The 15,284-nt window shown below is 43.4% G+C and overlaps 2 protein-coding genes across 2 annotated transcripts; both read left to right on the top strand.

Annotated features, from left to right (window-relative positions):
- Positions 1–3,298: 3,298 nt before the first annotated feature.
- Positions 3,299–7,611, top strand: tbx6 (T-box transcription factor 6; the record flags this gene model as incomplete). Its single annotated transcript, XM_079492244.1, has 8 exons — positions 3,299–3,368; positions 3,973–4,183; positions 4,564–4,831; positions 4,962–5,105; positions 5,215–5,285; positions 5,534–5,592; positions 5,857–6,139; positions 6,264–7,611. The coding sequence occupies 8 exons, from the start codon at positions 3,299–3,301 to the stop codon at positions 7,609–7,611; spliced, it is 2,454 nt and encodes an 817-aa protein (XP_079348370.1).
- A 2,086-nt stretch (positions 7,612–9,697) lies between these two features.
- On the top strand, positions 9,698–14,383 carry prodh2 (proline dehydrogenase 2; the record flags this gene model as incomplete). The annotated part of the gene is made up of 10 exons (XM_079492242.1): positions 9,698–9,964; positions 10,910–11,100; positions 11,581–11,707; positions 12,009–12,080; positions 12,221–12,301; positions 12,437–12,580; positions 12,796–12,962; positions 13,525–13,635; positions 13,926–14,014; positions 14,202–14,383. 10 exons carry the CDS (start codon positions 9,698–9,700, stop codon positions 14,381–14,383), a joined length of 1,431 nt encoding a protein of 476 aa, XP_079348368.1.
- Positions 14,384–15,284: the final 901 nt, after the last annotated feature.

Here is a 15,284-nt window from a genome sequence, read left to right as displayed (position 1 = left end):
TTTTTAAATCCTGATATCTGGTGACATTAAGTGAGCCCTCAGCCTTATCCTCGGTGTGTACTTTGATGCAACATTTAAATTATTTAAAATAATGGGACACTTAAGCTGTCATGCACCAACTGTGTATCTTAACACTCAGCCATTCTCCTCAATGAAATTTGTTCAATTGGTACATTCTGTAGCATGGTCACACTCACTTTATTACTGCTGCAAAGTAGTTTTTTCTTGTATTATACTTTTTATATATATATATATATTTCACTTAAAGATAATTGGTCATTTCATTGTCTACTTAGGCTTTTTAAGCTGCTTGATTCAGTATTTTGATATTTGATATTCATTTTAGCTACCCCTTCCTATACAAACCCACTTCGACCTCCTTTTTAACCATGTTGGATTCATTGAAAACACCCGTCCTTTTCTCTGGTAACATACTGCCCTCCTAATACGTGAGGTGTCCGTGTTATTTGAATTACTTTTTTCATGCATTTCTTTCATGGAGCCTTATTCTTTCCCTGATGCTTTTGCTTTATTTAAAAACAAAACAAAAAAAACTACGGGCACCTCACACTTTTCACACTGGCTCCACATGCAGTGATTTTAATGACCATCATTCGGCCACCTTCAGAAGCAATAAAATGTCAAAGTAATTTCAAGACTTGCTACAACACTTGAAACAGCATTCCTATTCTATCTGGGGTGAACATTAACCGACTATAGTATACGCTCGCAACTTTGTAGAGCTGCTATTTTCAGCAGAGTTTGTGTCCCTTCAAAAACCAATAAAAGGCGTAAGCCGCAAAAAAATATCTTAAAAAAAAAAGACAAAAAAAGCAGAGGACTGCAGCGAACTAAGTATACACCATTTAAGTGGTTAAAAACGTAAGATGTAAGTGTGGTTTACAATCATAAGACCTGATATATCAGGTTTTGGTATACCAAAACAATGCATAAACATACATCAGTCAATAAGACCAGACAGGGAAATTTCTAAAGTTCAATAAAGCAGCCTTTCATGGCAAAATACAAAATGTCATAGAGCTCTGCAACCAAACCACATGTAAACACAAACAATTAGCAAAGAGAGAACCTGTGGTAATACATTATAATGATTATATACACACACACACACACCGTGCCAGCACACAATGCCTGTCCCTCCCTGTTCTACCAATAAATAAATAAAATCTATCAAGAGAAATGGCCTCAATCACCAGTCATAATGGAGTCTGGCAGCCATAGTGCCTACAACACACCTGTCAACCCATAAAAGCGTTAAGACACATCACACCCGCTGCATGCTGCTCCCCTGCAGCATCATGGAGGTAATGACCTCTCCCCTCCTCCTCCCTCTCCCTTCTCTACTGGGAAAGACCGGTGTGACGTTCACACCTCCACTTCCCCTCTGTCCCACCGGCTGCCTTTCATCCCTCATTCCAACCACACACAAATGGGGAAGGAAAACAACAACTACCACAACATTAGACTTTCCTACACTCATCTGAACTCGCACCAGCTGTCACTGAGATGTCAGGAATGACTAGGTAGATTTGCTTCTTCAGGCCTTGTTTGTCACAGACAGGATATTATTTCTCATTCCGTTTATATTCTGAGGCCAAGATGTTTTCTTTACCATGCCACATTAACATTCATTATGTACATGAAACCGTGATTTCATACACGGCCACTATTTGATCTGATTTTACAGCCGATGCTCTGTTTTTCATTTCTTTCACTTTATTCATTCATGCACATGAAACTCTGATTTTGCATACCCGCTATTTTTATATGCTGCACAAGAATAATGTTTGCCTTCTGTACGTATCCATTGCACATTTGTAATCGTGCAACTTATTATTGGACTTTGCATCTAACTCATGACTGTACCTTAACTCTTCTCTATTCTCCTTTCCCTATTCTAACTCGTCCTGTAACCACAATGTTGCAAACTCGGCAAATAAAATAATCTCACCCACTCTTTTACACCTGTAATTCTGTGATGTGACAAATATGATTCTGGTGAATTGATATGAAGATGAGAACATTTTTCAGTATACCTATATTTGTTGGTTCATCTGGAAAATAGCCAATCCATAAACTGCCGTTTTCTGTTGTGACATGTGAGCTTGTAGATCTGCTACTTTCACCGAAGGGTTCATAGGGTTAAAATACCTCCTGCGTCCTGACCCATGGGATAACCAGTTTTGCAAATCAAAGAACCAATGTTTGTGTTCAAAATGTTTGGGGAAACCTGTCCCACCTCTAAACTGAAAACCAAACAAACGTCAAAAGTAAAACACTTGATGTCCTCTAATGCAAAGCTCCGGCCTAGAACTACATGTTTGTGTAGTGACCAAATTGCAGCCACAATGGCCAAACTGTCTCCCTCTTCCACCTGCATAAGAGTCAGGGTTCCCTGCTGAGAGGCAGCGCCAAGAGAGGAAGACACATGCTATCAAATAGCCACAGGGGACCTACCAGTAGCCCCCTATTATCTAGGATTGTGTGTGTGTGTGTGTGTGTGTGTGTGTGTGTGTGTGTGTGTGTGTGTGTGTGTGTGTGTGTGTGTGTGTGTGTGTGTGTGTGTGTGTGTGGGGTTTCTGATGCACTGGTTCCTTACAATTATTCGGTTGAAAAGCATAAAGATGGCACATCTACTATCAAATGTAAGATATTCTCTGTCTAAGCAAATCCACAAAATGAAAATGATTGCAGTAGCAGGTAAATGATTAATAAAAATAACTGATAGGATTATTTGAGGATGTATGTCCATGTCCTAACATGAAACAACATTAATGACAAACTGCTTGGGACTGGGGATGTGGAGGGGTTGGACGGTCAACATTTCATCACTCTATATGTCCCCAGAAAGACCTTGATATGCTTGATGTTGTTTATGTTTGTTTGTCATGTATTTTGATTCCAGGCAGGGGAGAGGGGGCTACAGAAAGAGGAGAGAACATTGTAATAAGACTGTAGGTTGGAGAAAGAGGCTAATAAAGGAACGTGTGAAAATGAAGCCATTTGGCCCTATGTGTGAAGCCCTACACACCTATATAACAGCACAAGCCAGCAAGTGTAAGCATTTGATCAGAGGAGCAACAGAGGGATAGCAAGACAACATCCCAGTGCAGCACTGGGCAGGAATCACTGGATTACAAGCAGACGGAAAGGACATACACCGAAATGTAAAAGACATTTGATGGAAACAATCAAAAACAAGACGTGATACAGGGGACAAAAAGGTTACTGGGCAGGAGGTGGAGTCAAGAAAGTAGACGGAAGAAAAAGGAAAATAATGTTGAGCGTGGATATGTACCCCAGTCTGGCCTTGGGGCCACAAAGAATAGGAGACTGTTTCTACAGAGGTGAGTACCACACAAAGAAAGAGAGAGAGAGAGAGAGAGTTTGTGTGTGTCCCACCTAGAAATGACTGTCATTGCATGTGATGTTTTGAAATAGTATCAGTTTCTGTAGGGACACAACCAACAATTATTATCTCATTGTACGGATCAACTGGCCACGGTTGCTAGTTGGATTTCACAAGGTCACTTAAACATCCAAGACTGTTTTAGTGATTTGTTTTCCAGTTAAAAAGGTCAGAGGGGTAAAAACATGGCAGGACAATATGCAACGCCGCTGCAGCTAACCAAATTAATGATAGATTTAGGCGTACACAGAGCCATAAATTTGCCACTGATCAATGCTTGCACATTCACACATCCATTATGAATATTATTAGCTGCAGCTGCGTTGCTTTCAACACCAGGTACAATAAGGTCAGCCATATGCATCCTACCGTGTTTTTAATCTGCTGTCGTTTTTAACCTAAACCGGAAAAACAAGGCACAATACATTTTATTCCGCCATTAATGTCTGCTAACAGATTTAACCATTTGCAATTCATGATGGATTATAACTGTTCAATCCAAGAACTCTACTTAGATTATGGTGATTTCTCTCACTCCACAGAGCGTGATGCCCCTACCCACATGCCCATGTACCCATCTTCATGTGACATGGCCGCCAGGGCCCTGCCCCCAAGGCTGCTGGCCCCGCCCCCGGTCCCCAGTGAGCCGACCGCCAAGCCCCAGGACAATGTCAAGATGGAGCTGGAGAACTCATCTCTGTGGAAACAGTTCAGCACAGTTGGCACAGAGATGATCATCACAAAAAAGGGCAGGTGAGTTAAGGCCACACATAGATAGTCACCAATCACTTTTCGCTCGCCAAATACAAGCATTATTAACTGAAAGGTGTCATTCGTCCTTTTTTCATCAGTTCATCAAACTTGTAGAGTTTCACCGAATGTTCACCCCAACAAAATAGGGACGCTACTAGAGTTCATTAATCACTTGAACCCCAGTATCCATATTCTGGGGAAAACATTCACAGAAGAGAGATCTACAAGATCTACAAGCTTGCAGATCTTGTAGATCGGCTATTTTCAGCGAAGATATTTAGTGTAGAACGAAAACAGAAAAGTCACTAGTATAGACCTCTAGGGACTCTGTCCAACCAAGACAAATCTTGAGCATCTTCTTCTCCCTCCACTCTCTCCAGACGCATGTTCCCCGGGCTGAGCGTCAAAGTGTCGGGCCTGAACCCGGCTCTTCGCTACATCCTCCTGCTGGACATCGTCCCGCAGGACAACTCCCGCTACCGCTTCCAGGGGGACGCCTGGCAGGCGGTGGGCAGCGCCGAGGCGCGGCTGCCGGACAGGGTGTTCATCCACCCGGATTCCCCCGCCACCGGGGCTCACTGGCAGAGCCGCAGCATCTCGTTCCACCGCGCCAAGCTCACCAACAACACGCTGGACATGCAGGGATATGTGAGTGCTATAAAATATGAATACAAATCTAAATTGAAATATCTCATAGAAATGATTTATTATTATTACACAAAACTCTGACTAACACTTCTTATCTTGCCATTGCTGATGTCCTCTTTGTCTTGTGCAGATAATTCTCCACTCACTGCACCGCTACCAGCCCAGGGTCCATGTGATCGAGGCCAGGGACGTGCTGAGGTGGGGAGGGGGCCAATATTCATTTGTCTTTCCTGAGACTCAGTTTCTCACCGTCACTGCCTACCAGAACGGCAAAGTAAGTATACATTAGTCTCCGAGGGAGAGAGAATATTGTTTCTTGCATTTTATATCACAGTAAGGTCCCTTTACAACCTGTTTTAATTTGTGTTGCCAATTCTTTATAGATCACAGAATTGAAGATCAATGCCAATCCCTTTGCTAAGGGCTTCAGAGAGGATGGCAGGAACAACAAAAAGTAAGTCGCGCACACACACACACACACACACACACACACACACACACACACACACACACACACACACACACACACACACACACACACACACACACACACACACACACACACACACACACACACACACACACACACACACACACACACACACACACACACACACACACACACACACACACACACACACACACACACACACACACACACACGTGTAGATCACACAGTAATGTCTTTTTTTTGCCCTGCAGACAGAGAAATGCAAGACAGAAGCGGAAGATTACAGACGTTACAGAAACCTTGGATATCGGTAAATAGACGCAAAATAATCTACTACTCTCAAATACACAGTAAAATCCTATGTTAATTTACTTGAGTGTACAAGTGGAGGTTCCGTCAGGTTCTATTTCTAGTCTGAGTTAAATTAACATGGAGGATTTTACTGTGTACCAACCAACAGGAGCATCAATTCAAATCCTTATTTTAGGCAATTTCTTTAAATATTGCCGGTAAAGTTTTGGTCATTGCATCTCAAACATTGAATGTTCCCTTTCTCTGTCTCTCTCTCTCTCAGAAGGATGTGATCCATGTGACTCCAGTGAGGTTATGGTCCAGTCCACCACCAGCACCACAGACCTCCATGCCCTGGCTCTGGCCTCCCTGCCCCAGCTCCCTGACCCCTCCTGTGGGTACACAGGCGAGGGGCCTCCCTACCAGGAGACCCCTGTCCCGGAGCAGCAGCTTGATCTGGTGGGCCAAGCATTCATGGCCTCCCAGATACCCGACATCGCTGTCAATTTGGCCAATGGGTTGCAGCACACACCAGGAAGTGAGGTGACAAGCGCTATGATTGACAGGTGGGTGTTCTCTTTTGTGCCTATAATGCGTGATTTTTTTGTGGTAAATGTCAAATGTGTTAAAATGTACACAATGTCGCTGTTGTGCCAGTAAACTGATACATGTCACTTTTGTCCTCCACAGATCTGACAACATGGATCTCCCCCCTTACTCCTCCACCTACCCTGCCGCTCCACTCGGCTCCTCCTCCTTCCCCTCTGCTCCTCTTCCTCAGCCTTCATCGTGTTATCCTTCCCTCCCTGTTCCCGACTGCTCGGACACCTCCGTCGCCCAGATGGCTGGCGACACGCAGCTGTCTCCTGCTCCTGGCTACGCCCCCGCGACAGACTACTCCACCATTCTCTCCTCCTCCCCGACCCTCCCGTCCTCCACCACATCCCCGTTGATGCAGCACACCTCCTTCACCTATCCCACACTGACTCCACCCTCTTCCACCGCGTCCTCGCCACTGCCCCTCCTCTCCTCAGACTCCGCCTATCACTCCATCTCTCCGTCCGGGCTGGAGCTGATCAGCCCCCACACACCCGGGGAAACCTCCTTTCCCTCCGCGCCGACTTCTGCTTGTCCGCCAGGCCTGGGGGCCCAAATGTCTGCAGACGGTATGACACCGGACCAGCCTGTTGCCAGCCAGGATAATTCACCACACATGCAGCAAAGCTCCTCCGTGTTCACCTTCCCAGTTATGCCGTACACAAACCCCGAGCCTGGTCCAGTGCACACCCCTCAATCCTTTCCCAGTCAAACCCAAATGTATGCGATGTCGCAACCCCCTCCCTCTGTGCAGTACTCCTCCTTACCCAACCACGGCGCTGCCGCCCCCTTTCCCGTCCTCCCTCTGCCTCCATCCATTCAGAATCGTTCGTTCCAAAACATGGCCCCAGGTTCCGCCCACCACCACACTCTACCCTACCCGAATCTCAGTCAAACCCAAGCCCTTGCTCCGCCTTATGCACACTCCTTCACTCACGCGCCATCCGCCCTTCCTCATCCCTCGTACCAAGCATCGTCTTGCTCAACTGGCCACTCTGGGTCCTTCCCCTCTTTCCAGTCCGGTGTACCTTCTCATATGCCTCCTTCCTCTCTACCTAACCACTCCATCCCTCATCACCAGAACCCCTCTGCCTACCCCTCCATCCCTCATCACCAGAACCCCTCTGCCTACCCCCAGGTGGCTCCAGCAGAAATGGGCACCTACGCTCAGTTCAACCCTGGTGGCCCCTACCGGCCGGACATGGTACTGCACCACCCTCCTCTTATTCCTCAACTGGACCCGTCTCTTCAGTCCTGCCTTCCCTCCGCCGCTGCCTCCCCGGCGCTCTACCACACCTTCCAGTCTTACCCTCTGCATCTGCGCCAGGACCCACGGTCCTCCCTCTCCATTCCACTCAGGCATCTGTACAGGCAACACCCGCATAGCCATACACACCCCCAGGGTCACTACTTCGACATGAATGCAAGAAGTGTGTTATGAGCATTGGGAGAGCCAATGATGGAGGCTAACAAAGGCTAACAAAAATAGTCGATCTACAAGGTCACAATGTGTCACAGCGTGACGCGTTGTTATACAGCCATGTGCAACTATTATAACTCAGGCTATAGTTTAGTGAGATTAGGCTGAGTGATAATGACAATGGATGTCATTGGTGACTTCGTTTTGAATTGGAAATGAGGGATGGTTTATTCAGTAATGATCGCAAAATGAAATGTTTTGATAGCGCTTTTAGAGGTTTTCACAATTTGTAGCTTCATGTAGCCTAATGCATGCTTTAATAAATATTTTTAAATGAATTTGATGTTATTCTTAAGAAAGGGACTGATGCATTTGATCCAGATGTGTAAATAGTTGTTTAAGCGTGTTCTTTGCAAGTCCATTCCAGTGTGAAAATAAAACTTTGTTGCATTTGGAACTCAATTGTTATCAATTTTTATATTTACAAATAATATTTGGGTAAATTATGTTGCCATTTGATTTGGAAATGACACAGGAATGAACCACAATCTGGCTAGTTGAATAAGCAGCTATAGGGACATAATGCCTTGTCCATAGAACTAGTAGAAAAACAACTAGTATACAAGGGTTGTGTGATGTTGATGACCCTGGAGTTCAGCTCAGAGGTTAATAATTCCCCTTTTTGAATACCTCACCTCTCACCCCTCAAAAGCCCTGTAATCCTGTCAAATACTTGCTAAATGTCTCGTATCAATCCGATTATAATGGACCAGTATATATGTGTACATATAGTGTGTGTTTACAATGTTAGTGCATCAATCATCGATATTCTTCTGCACTATACATATTTGTGTAATATTCACCTGAATTCTTGAATGAATTGGGATTTCTTTTGCAACTTTTCTAATGCACCTTCATTTAAATGAATAATAAATAATGAATAATAATAAATGCAGGTCAATTTACAGATTATGTTTTGGTTTGTGTACAATAATCAAGCCTTTTACAGCCAAAGTTTATCCTCAAACTGATGTTTTTCGTGTGTGCAATACACCAAGTTTATCCCAAATTCACCCCATGCTTGTGTGGTGAAGCCAAGGGTCAATTTGATGTTTACTCAAAATGTGAACCGGTTACATATTAAGCAGATATCCATTCAAAAGATGACCAATTTGATACGCCCACACATAGCTCGTAGTTGTCGTAGACTGTTCACAAGTACTATTGTTACTTGGGACACAAGGTAAGAACATTATTCTTATTATTACATTGTAATCCTCAGTGTGGTTTTGCAGTATTTCACTGCTGTAGTGTTGCATGAATAGCATTGTGTAATCATTATGTCAAAATGTTTACAAAGGAAGACACATCCAAGCGATAAAGTCCCAGGCGCTGAACAGAAGAACACGGTAAAAGTCTGCACACTGGATCATGCCCTAGATGGAACATAGACCCTAGATTCTACAAATGTCTTCTAAATCAGTAGTTCTCAAACTTTTTCGTGCCAAGAACCCTCAAAATGATATGTATTTGGCCACGGACCCCCCCACCTGAAAATGTTTAGCGCCTGGGACCCCCAGAAGAAAAGATTTGTTTAAAAGAATGCTAAATTATACGGTTTCAAGATTTTTCTAAAAAAAAACAAAAAAAGCAAATGTGCAAGCTTGCAGTGTATCACAGTGACCGCTGTGAGCGTATATATATATATGTTATTATGTAGCCTATATATTATGAGTGTATATCTGCTATTGATTAAATATGCCATACTACTTAATATTAAAATGTCAAAAATGATAATTATGGCATTATAACTACCATTCCATTTCCCTTTTAGCTTCACTTGCAACTTTGGGAAAACAGTATGTGCAATGTCCATGTAACATTGAAAAAGAAGCCTCAACATCCGGTAAATGACTGGATTGTTACACACAGCCATGATCTAATGAGCAGCCTCCTCTCCAGACAAAGCGCATAGCCCAAAGTCTGTCTACTTTGAGTACAAACAAAAAGAAGGCAAGACATAACGAGTTGGACAACAGTGGAATATACTTAAGGGTGGGAGAAACACACACACAACTGTAGCCTTCTAAAAAGCATTTCAGCTGTCATGATGCTATCCCTTCGCCTTCGACCCTGGCTGCATCACTACCTGTCATTGAGGCTGCTGGGTACTGCTGCCCCGAGGACTCTAGCTGAAAATAGAGAAGGGATGGCAACACCTCTCACCCAGGACGGCGCGGTCTATTCTCTCCCAGTGGCTTTAACATTTGAGGACCCCAGTGCCTTCCGGGTCAAGAGTCTTGCGGAGCTCCTCCGTGCCTTGGGGGTCTTTCAACTATGCTCTATCCCTGTACTGGTTAACAACTGTGGGAAGGTGAGATTGATTGTCACCCTTAATATGGTAGATACTACAGTCACATGGTGGGCTAGTGAGCCATGTACACACAGGTTCCCAGCAGAGCAGCTGTGTAAGACTACTGAGCTCCCTACCTGCACATTCATTCTCTCACACTGGATGGCATTGACATCTTTATTGATAACGAAACGTATGCAAAATAAAATTATATACATTGTGACACCATTATCAAAAGGATGTCCGCAAAAAAGCCAGCGGCTTATTTCCAATGCGGTTATGTCCACGCACCCAAAGGTGCCAAACGTTTCCTACCTAGTGCTTTGAGAGTGTCAATGTATGGGTAGAATTTACCCCAAGTACTTAAATCACAAACACTGACATCTCTATTCTGGGGGCGAAAATCTGTCAAAAATAGCAGATGCACAAGATCAGCTATTTTTGGCGAAGAGATTTTGGGCTATATCTTGCACCACCCCTTATCCCTAAACTAATTAGCCATTTTTTACTATTTTGAAAAACCTTTTACAATAGTTCAAATAGCCGATCTACAAGATCACAATGTCTCGATGTAGATCGGCAAGTTGAACTATTTAAAAATGTTTTTCAAAATAGTGAAAAAATGGCAAATACGTTTAGGGATAAGGGTGGCGCAAGATGGAGCCCTTGGTGTAGAGGGAAAAAAAGAGGGGACGGGGGACGCCAGTCAACTAAGCATTATAGGGTTGAATTGGTTAAGGAGATCTTACAGGTGGAGAATTACATTTAAATGAGATGGGAAGCATTGACAGTAGGGGCGGGAACTGAAACCTAGGGAAAAACAGGGACGCAGTAGAGACAGAGAAACAAAACTAGTAAGAATAGACTATGAAGGTTCTTCTCCTTATCACTGCTCCACACTGACTGCCTCTCTCCTTCACCTGCATCACCCTTTATTTTCCCCCTCCATTATATCCCAACTCTTAGCTGATGGCCGTGGCACGGAGCCTTCTAGGAAGGAGAGGCTTCTCCTTCTTCCTGCGTCCGTCTGTGTACGCCCAGTTTGTGGCCGGGGAGAACGAGAGTGAGATTGGCCAGTCCATGGAGAAGATGAGCTCTCTGGGACTGAGGCCAATGTTGGCGGTACCAATAGAGGAAGACCTGGGAGAGAGCACTGGGTAATGACATCATCACCATGACTGAAATCATTCTCTCGTTAATTTGCGCCCGCTCAGTTCTTTCATGCATCTTCGTAATCTAGTGTAATCCGAGGCAATATCTTATACTGGTCTTATCATTACTTGTTTATTTTTGGCATTTTATGTAAGACAGGCCAGTGTAGAGAGACTGGAAACCAAGGGCAGGCAGAGAGAGAGAGAGAGACAAGATGGGGCTTGGATTTAAACCCAGATCCTCATGCTCACTCGGAACATACAGTCTACGTGGCTGAGCCACCAGCCAAAATGTACTTACAGTATAAGTACTCATTGTGCAGAATTGCCCCAAATCATATCATTGTATTGTAATTAGTAATGCATGAATGTGTTCTTTTTTTAATGTCGCAGCAAGTAAAGATCTCTAAAAACAAATCATTGTTCTGAATCTAAAGAAGCAATGTAGGTAATCATGTATTTATTTATTTTTGCTCTGGCCACCAGCGAGCAGAGATACGATGAGAACATGGAGGCCATGTTGGAATGTGTACGAATGTCCCACAGCAACGCTTGGAGCAAAGACCCCATGATGCAGCTGAAGATCACCGCTCTGCTCAACCCAGAGCTGTGTGTGAGTCACTGTTCACTACAGTGGTTCTCAAACATTTCAGGCCACGACCCCCCAAAACAGACAACAGATTGTGAAAATAGACGATCTACAAGCACCTTGCGATGTGAGGCGTTGTGAGCTTGTAATGTAGATCAACCGTTTATTTTTTTTGCCTGTTTCTTACAGTATATTAATTGACAATTTGGCCAGTTTGTGTAATAGTATAGTTGATTACTTAGATTATTTTCCTTTTTTTTTTTTTTGCCTGTTCCACTTTGCTTTCTTTGAATGGACTGTTTGTATTTGTTGTCATTGCATTAAGGTAAAACTCACCACGCTACTCTCACAACAACCCTATGACCTGGATCTCCTGGTCAAAGCTCTGAATGGAGAGGTAAGTTCCAATTATACTGTATAATAATGATTACAAAAAGCAAATTGACTTTTAAGACTATTTATGTACATGGATCTCATCTGACAGTGATGCTGTTGAGATACTACCCCTGACCTTTTACCCAAATCCTCATCCCTCAGCCAATCACCATCCCTGGCTTGGAGGAGAGCGAGAATGCCCATTTACTTTGTGGTCTACAGAGACTAAACAAAATCGCAGAGGTATGGGTGTGAAGGACTGTGGGAAATTTGGATCACGTGGGAAATTTGAATCAACATCATACAATTTTGTTATACTGGAATGTGCTAATTGCATAGAGTGCACATAATCATTTCTTAATGGTTCATGGTTCTAAGGCCAGTGTAAACAAGGTCAGAGTTCTGGTGGATGCAGAGTACACCTACATGAACCCTGCTCTCTCCCTCGTCACCATGGCAATGATGAAGAAGTTTAACCAAGATGGCGCTTGGATCTGGAATACATACCAGTGCTATCTAAAGGTAGATGACGTCTTTTATTTCTTTTGTGAGGTTGCTGGTCTGAGGTCTGTCTTTAGCTTCCTCTGTGTCTCTAATTGATTCATAATAATTGCCAGTCCAAAGGCAGATTTATGAACCTAATACCATTACCCAATCATGTCTTAAATTTTACAGTATAATTAGGCTGGGTTTGTAGCTAAAAGGATAGAGCAAGTTCCTTTGTTTGTGTCTCTCAGGAGTCAAGGTCTCTCCTACTAGAGGCCCTGCGTTTGTCTATCAGTGAGTCTTTCTGTCTGGGGGTCAAGCTGGTAAGAGGGGCCTACATGGATAAAGAGAGCAAGCTGGCTAATAAAGAAGGCCGTCTGGATCCCATCCATCAGTCCTGGGAGGACACCAACGACAGGTGAGTAAAGCCTCATTTTAGATTTTGTCACATGATGGAGATCCAGCATGTTTTCCTCTTGTGAATGTTCGCTGAGCAACACCGCCAGCTAACAAAGCATATAAGAGGCTTAATAGGGAACGATAATAATATTCAATAATGATGATGATATTCACTATAGGGTAACTTCTCTGAATACAAAACAGATTCCTGATGATGAATGATCAATGAATGAATGTTGCTCAACAAGCAGATCTGGGGAAAATCTGTCCTGTACACTAAGAAAAAATGATTACGTTTATAATGTTGCCGGGGAATCAACATTTGTATGTTAATTGAAATGCTTCATTTCTAGAGCCATTACATGACCACTTAAACCCTAGACTCTGTAAACTGGAACAGAGTTGGCTTTGTACTTGTACCGCTTTTTTTCATCAAGGTCACAATGTGTCGTGTAATTGTTGCATTGTGAACTTGTACTTGAACTTGCTGATATTTTTGGCTAATGTCCCACCCCCAGTATATGGAAGCTGGGGTTCAAGTGGTTAGAACTTAAGTATTTTGCACTCTGTTGTATGTTCAGTTACAACGGCTCCCTGGATGTCATGCTGGCGGCCATCTCCCAGAACCCTCAGCGGTACCGGATCATAGTTGCCACACACAACGAGGAATCAGTCAGACGAGCTGCCAAACGGTTAGACCCCGTCTGTCAGTCGCCACTCGCCACTAAAGGACATGAAATCTGAGGCGGTCTAGATTGGACCACAGTATCAATAACCATTCCTGAGAGAAACAAAATACAAAGGTTTATGTATTGTTTAACTCTGGTCCTTTTAGCTCATGTTTTATAGTTTCAAAGTCCATCAATCTCAGAGCAAAGACCAGCAGGGACCTTGATGCTGCCATTACATGGTTTCAGCTTCAGTCATGTGATAAAGCTCAAATACTGAAAAAAGGTATTCTCGTCGTTTCTTTGAGCTACAGGATGGCAGAGTGGGGCGTAGACAAAGATGGTGGCTCGGTATGTTTTGGCCAGCTGCTGGGAATGTGTGACCATGTCTCGCTTACACTGGGTAAGAGCCCTCCTGCTGTCCACCTCTCTGATTATTAACCCATTAAAACCTGGAAAGCGCCCGTGTCATTTTAGATTTTATCGTTGGCTATTCAAAAATAGCAGATATACAAGCTCACAAACCATGCAATTTCCTCACCAAAGACCTATATTCTGATTTTCTCCCATGCTCCTCTATGCCTCTCTAGCCCAGCAGGGCTATGTGGTGTACAAGTCAGTGCCATACGGCTCACTGGATAACACACTTCCCTACCTGGTGCGTCGGGCCCAGGAGAATCGCACTGTGCTGCAGGGAATCCGCAAGGAGAGGGACCTGCTGAGGCAGGAGCTGCGTCGGAGGATGCACCTGGGGCCGAAGAGGGGAAGCTAACGACAATGAGGAGATACAAGAAAAGGGAGAATATATTGTACAGTGCATTTGGGGATGTGCTGTAACCGAGGATGCACATTATAAGCAGGCCTACATGTCGAAACATATGTGTTCGTACACGGTGTGGTCATCATCAGATTCATCAGCGTGACGATAGTATTTGAAAGTCAATTTGGTATGCTTTTTGATTGCTGACCTGGCATAACGTCCAAGAAATGTTTAACAGTTAGGATATACCTGTTGGGATATAACTATGTCTATGGGTATACGACTCATATGATTCTCTATGCAGTTTAAAACAAAGACTAATAACTATTTGAAATGTTTTTAGTCATACAAATCCCGGATGGACTAAGTCAGGATGATTCCGATTAAGATCCTACAGGCAGCAAGCACAAAAGCTATCACAAAGAACTGGTTGCAGAAAAAATGTCTATGTCAACTATGGTATGGTCAATATTGTGAGACAGTTAAATCTTCTAGGGCACGACCTAACACGATTTGGGTGAAAAAGATGGGTGGGGAAAGGGCTATTTAGGTTAACGAACCAGATCTCTTGTGAATATTGGTTACATTTTTTTTACTGTTATCTCAAATCCTGTAAACATTTGTTTCCGTTATTGATATTGAATATCCCATGACGACATCTTGTGTTTGTTTTTTGCTTCAGTTTGTGTTTTTTATTTCTTGTATTATGTAGTATGTCTTGCACATTTTTTTCCCAAATTTTAAAATAAAGTAAAAAAACAAAATAACTTTTGATTCAGGTCTGACTGAGGGATAGGCGGATTATAGTGCTCTGCATGACTGAAGGCCAGGATAATGTCCAAAGAGGAAGTGTTCATTGAGAAACCAACTTTATGTAAAAGGACTTTTGAAAAGTGGTTCAACATTTGAGAAA

Source organism: Electrona antarctica, assembly GCF_951216825.1.
Source record: "Electrona antarctica genome assembly, chromosome: 22".
In the NCBI taxonomy this organism is placed as follows: Eukaryota; Metazoa; Chordata; class Actinopteri; order Myctophiformes; family Myctophidae; genus Electrona; species Electrona antarctica.
This window is presented reverse-complemented; position numbering and strand designations above follow the sequence as displayed.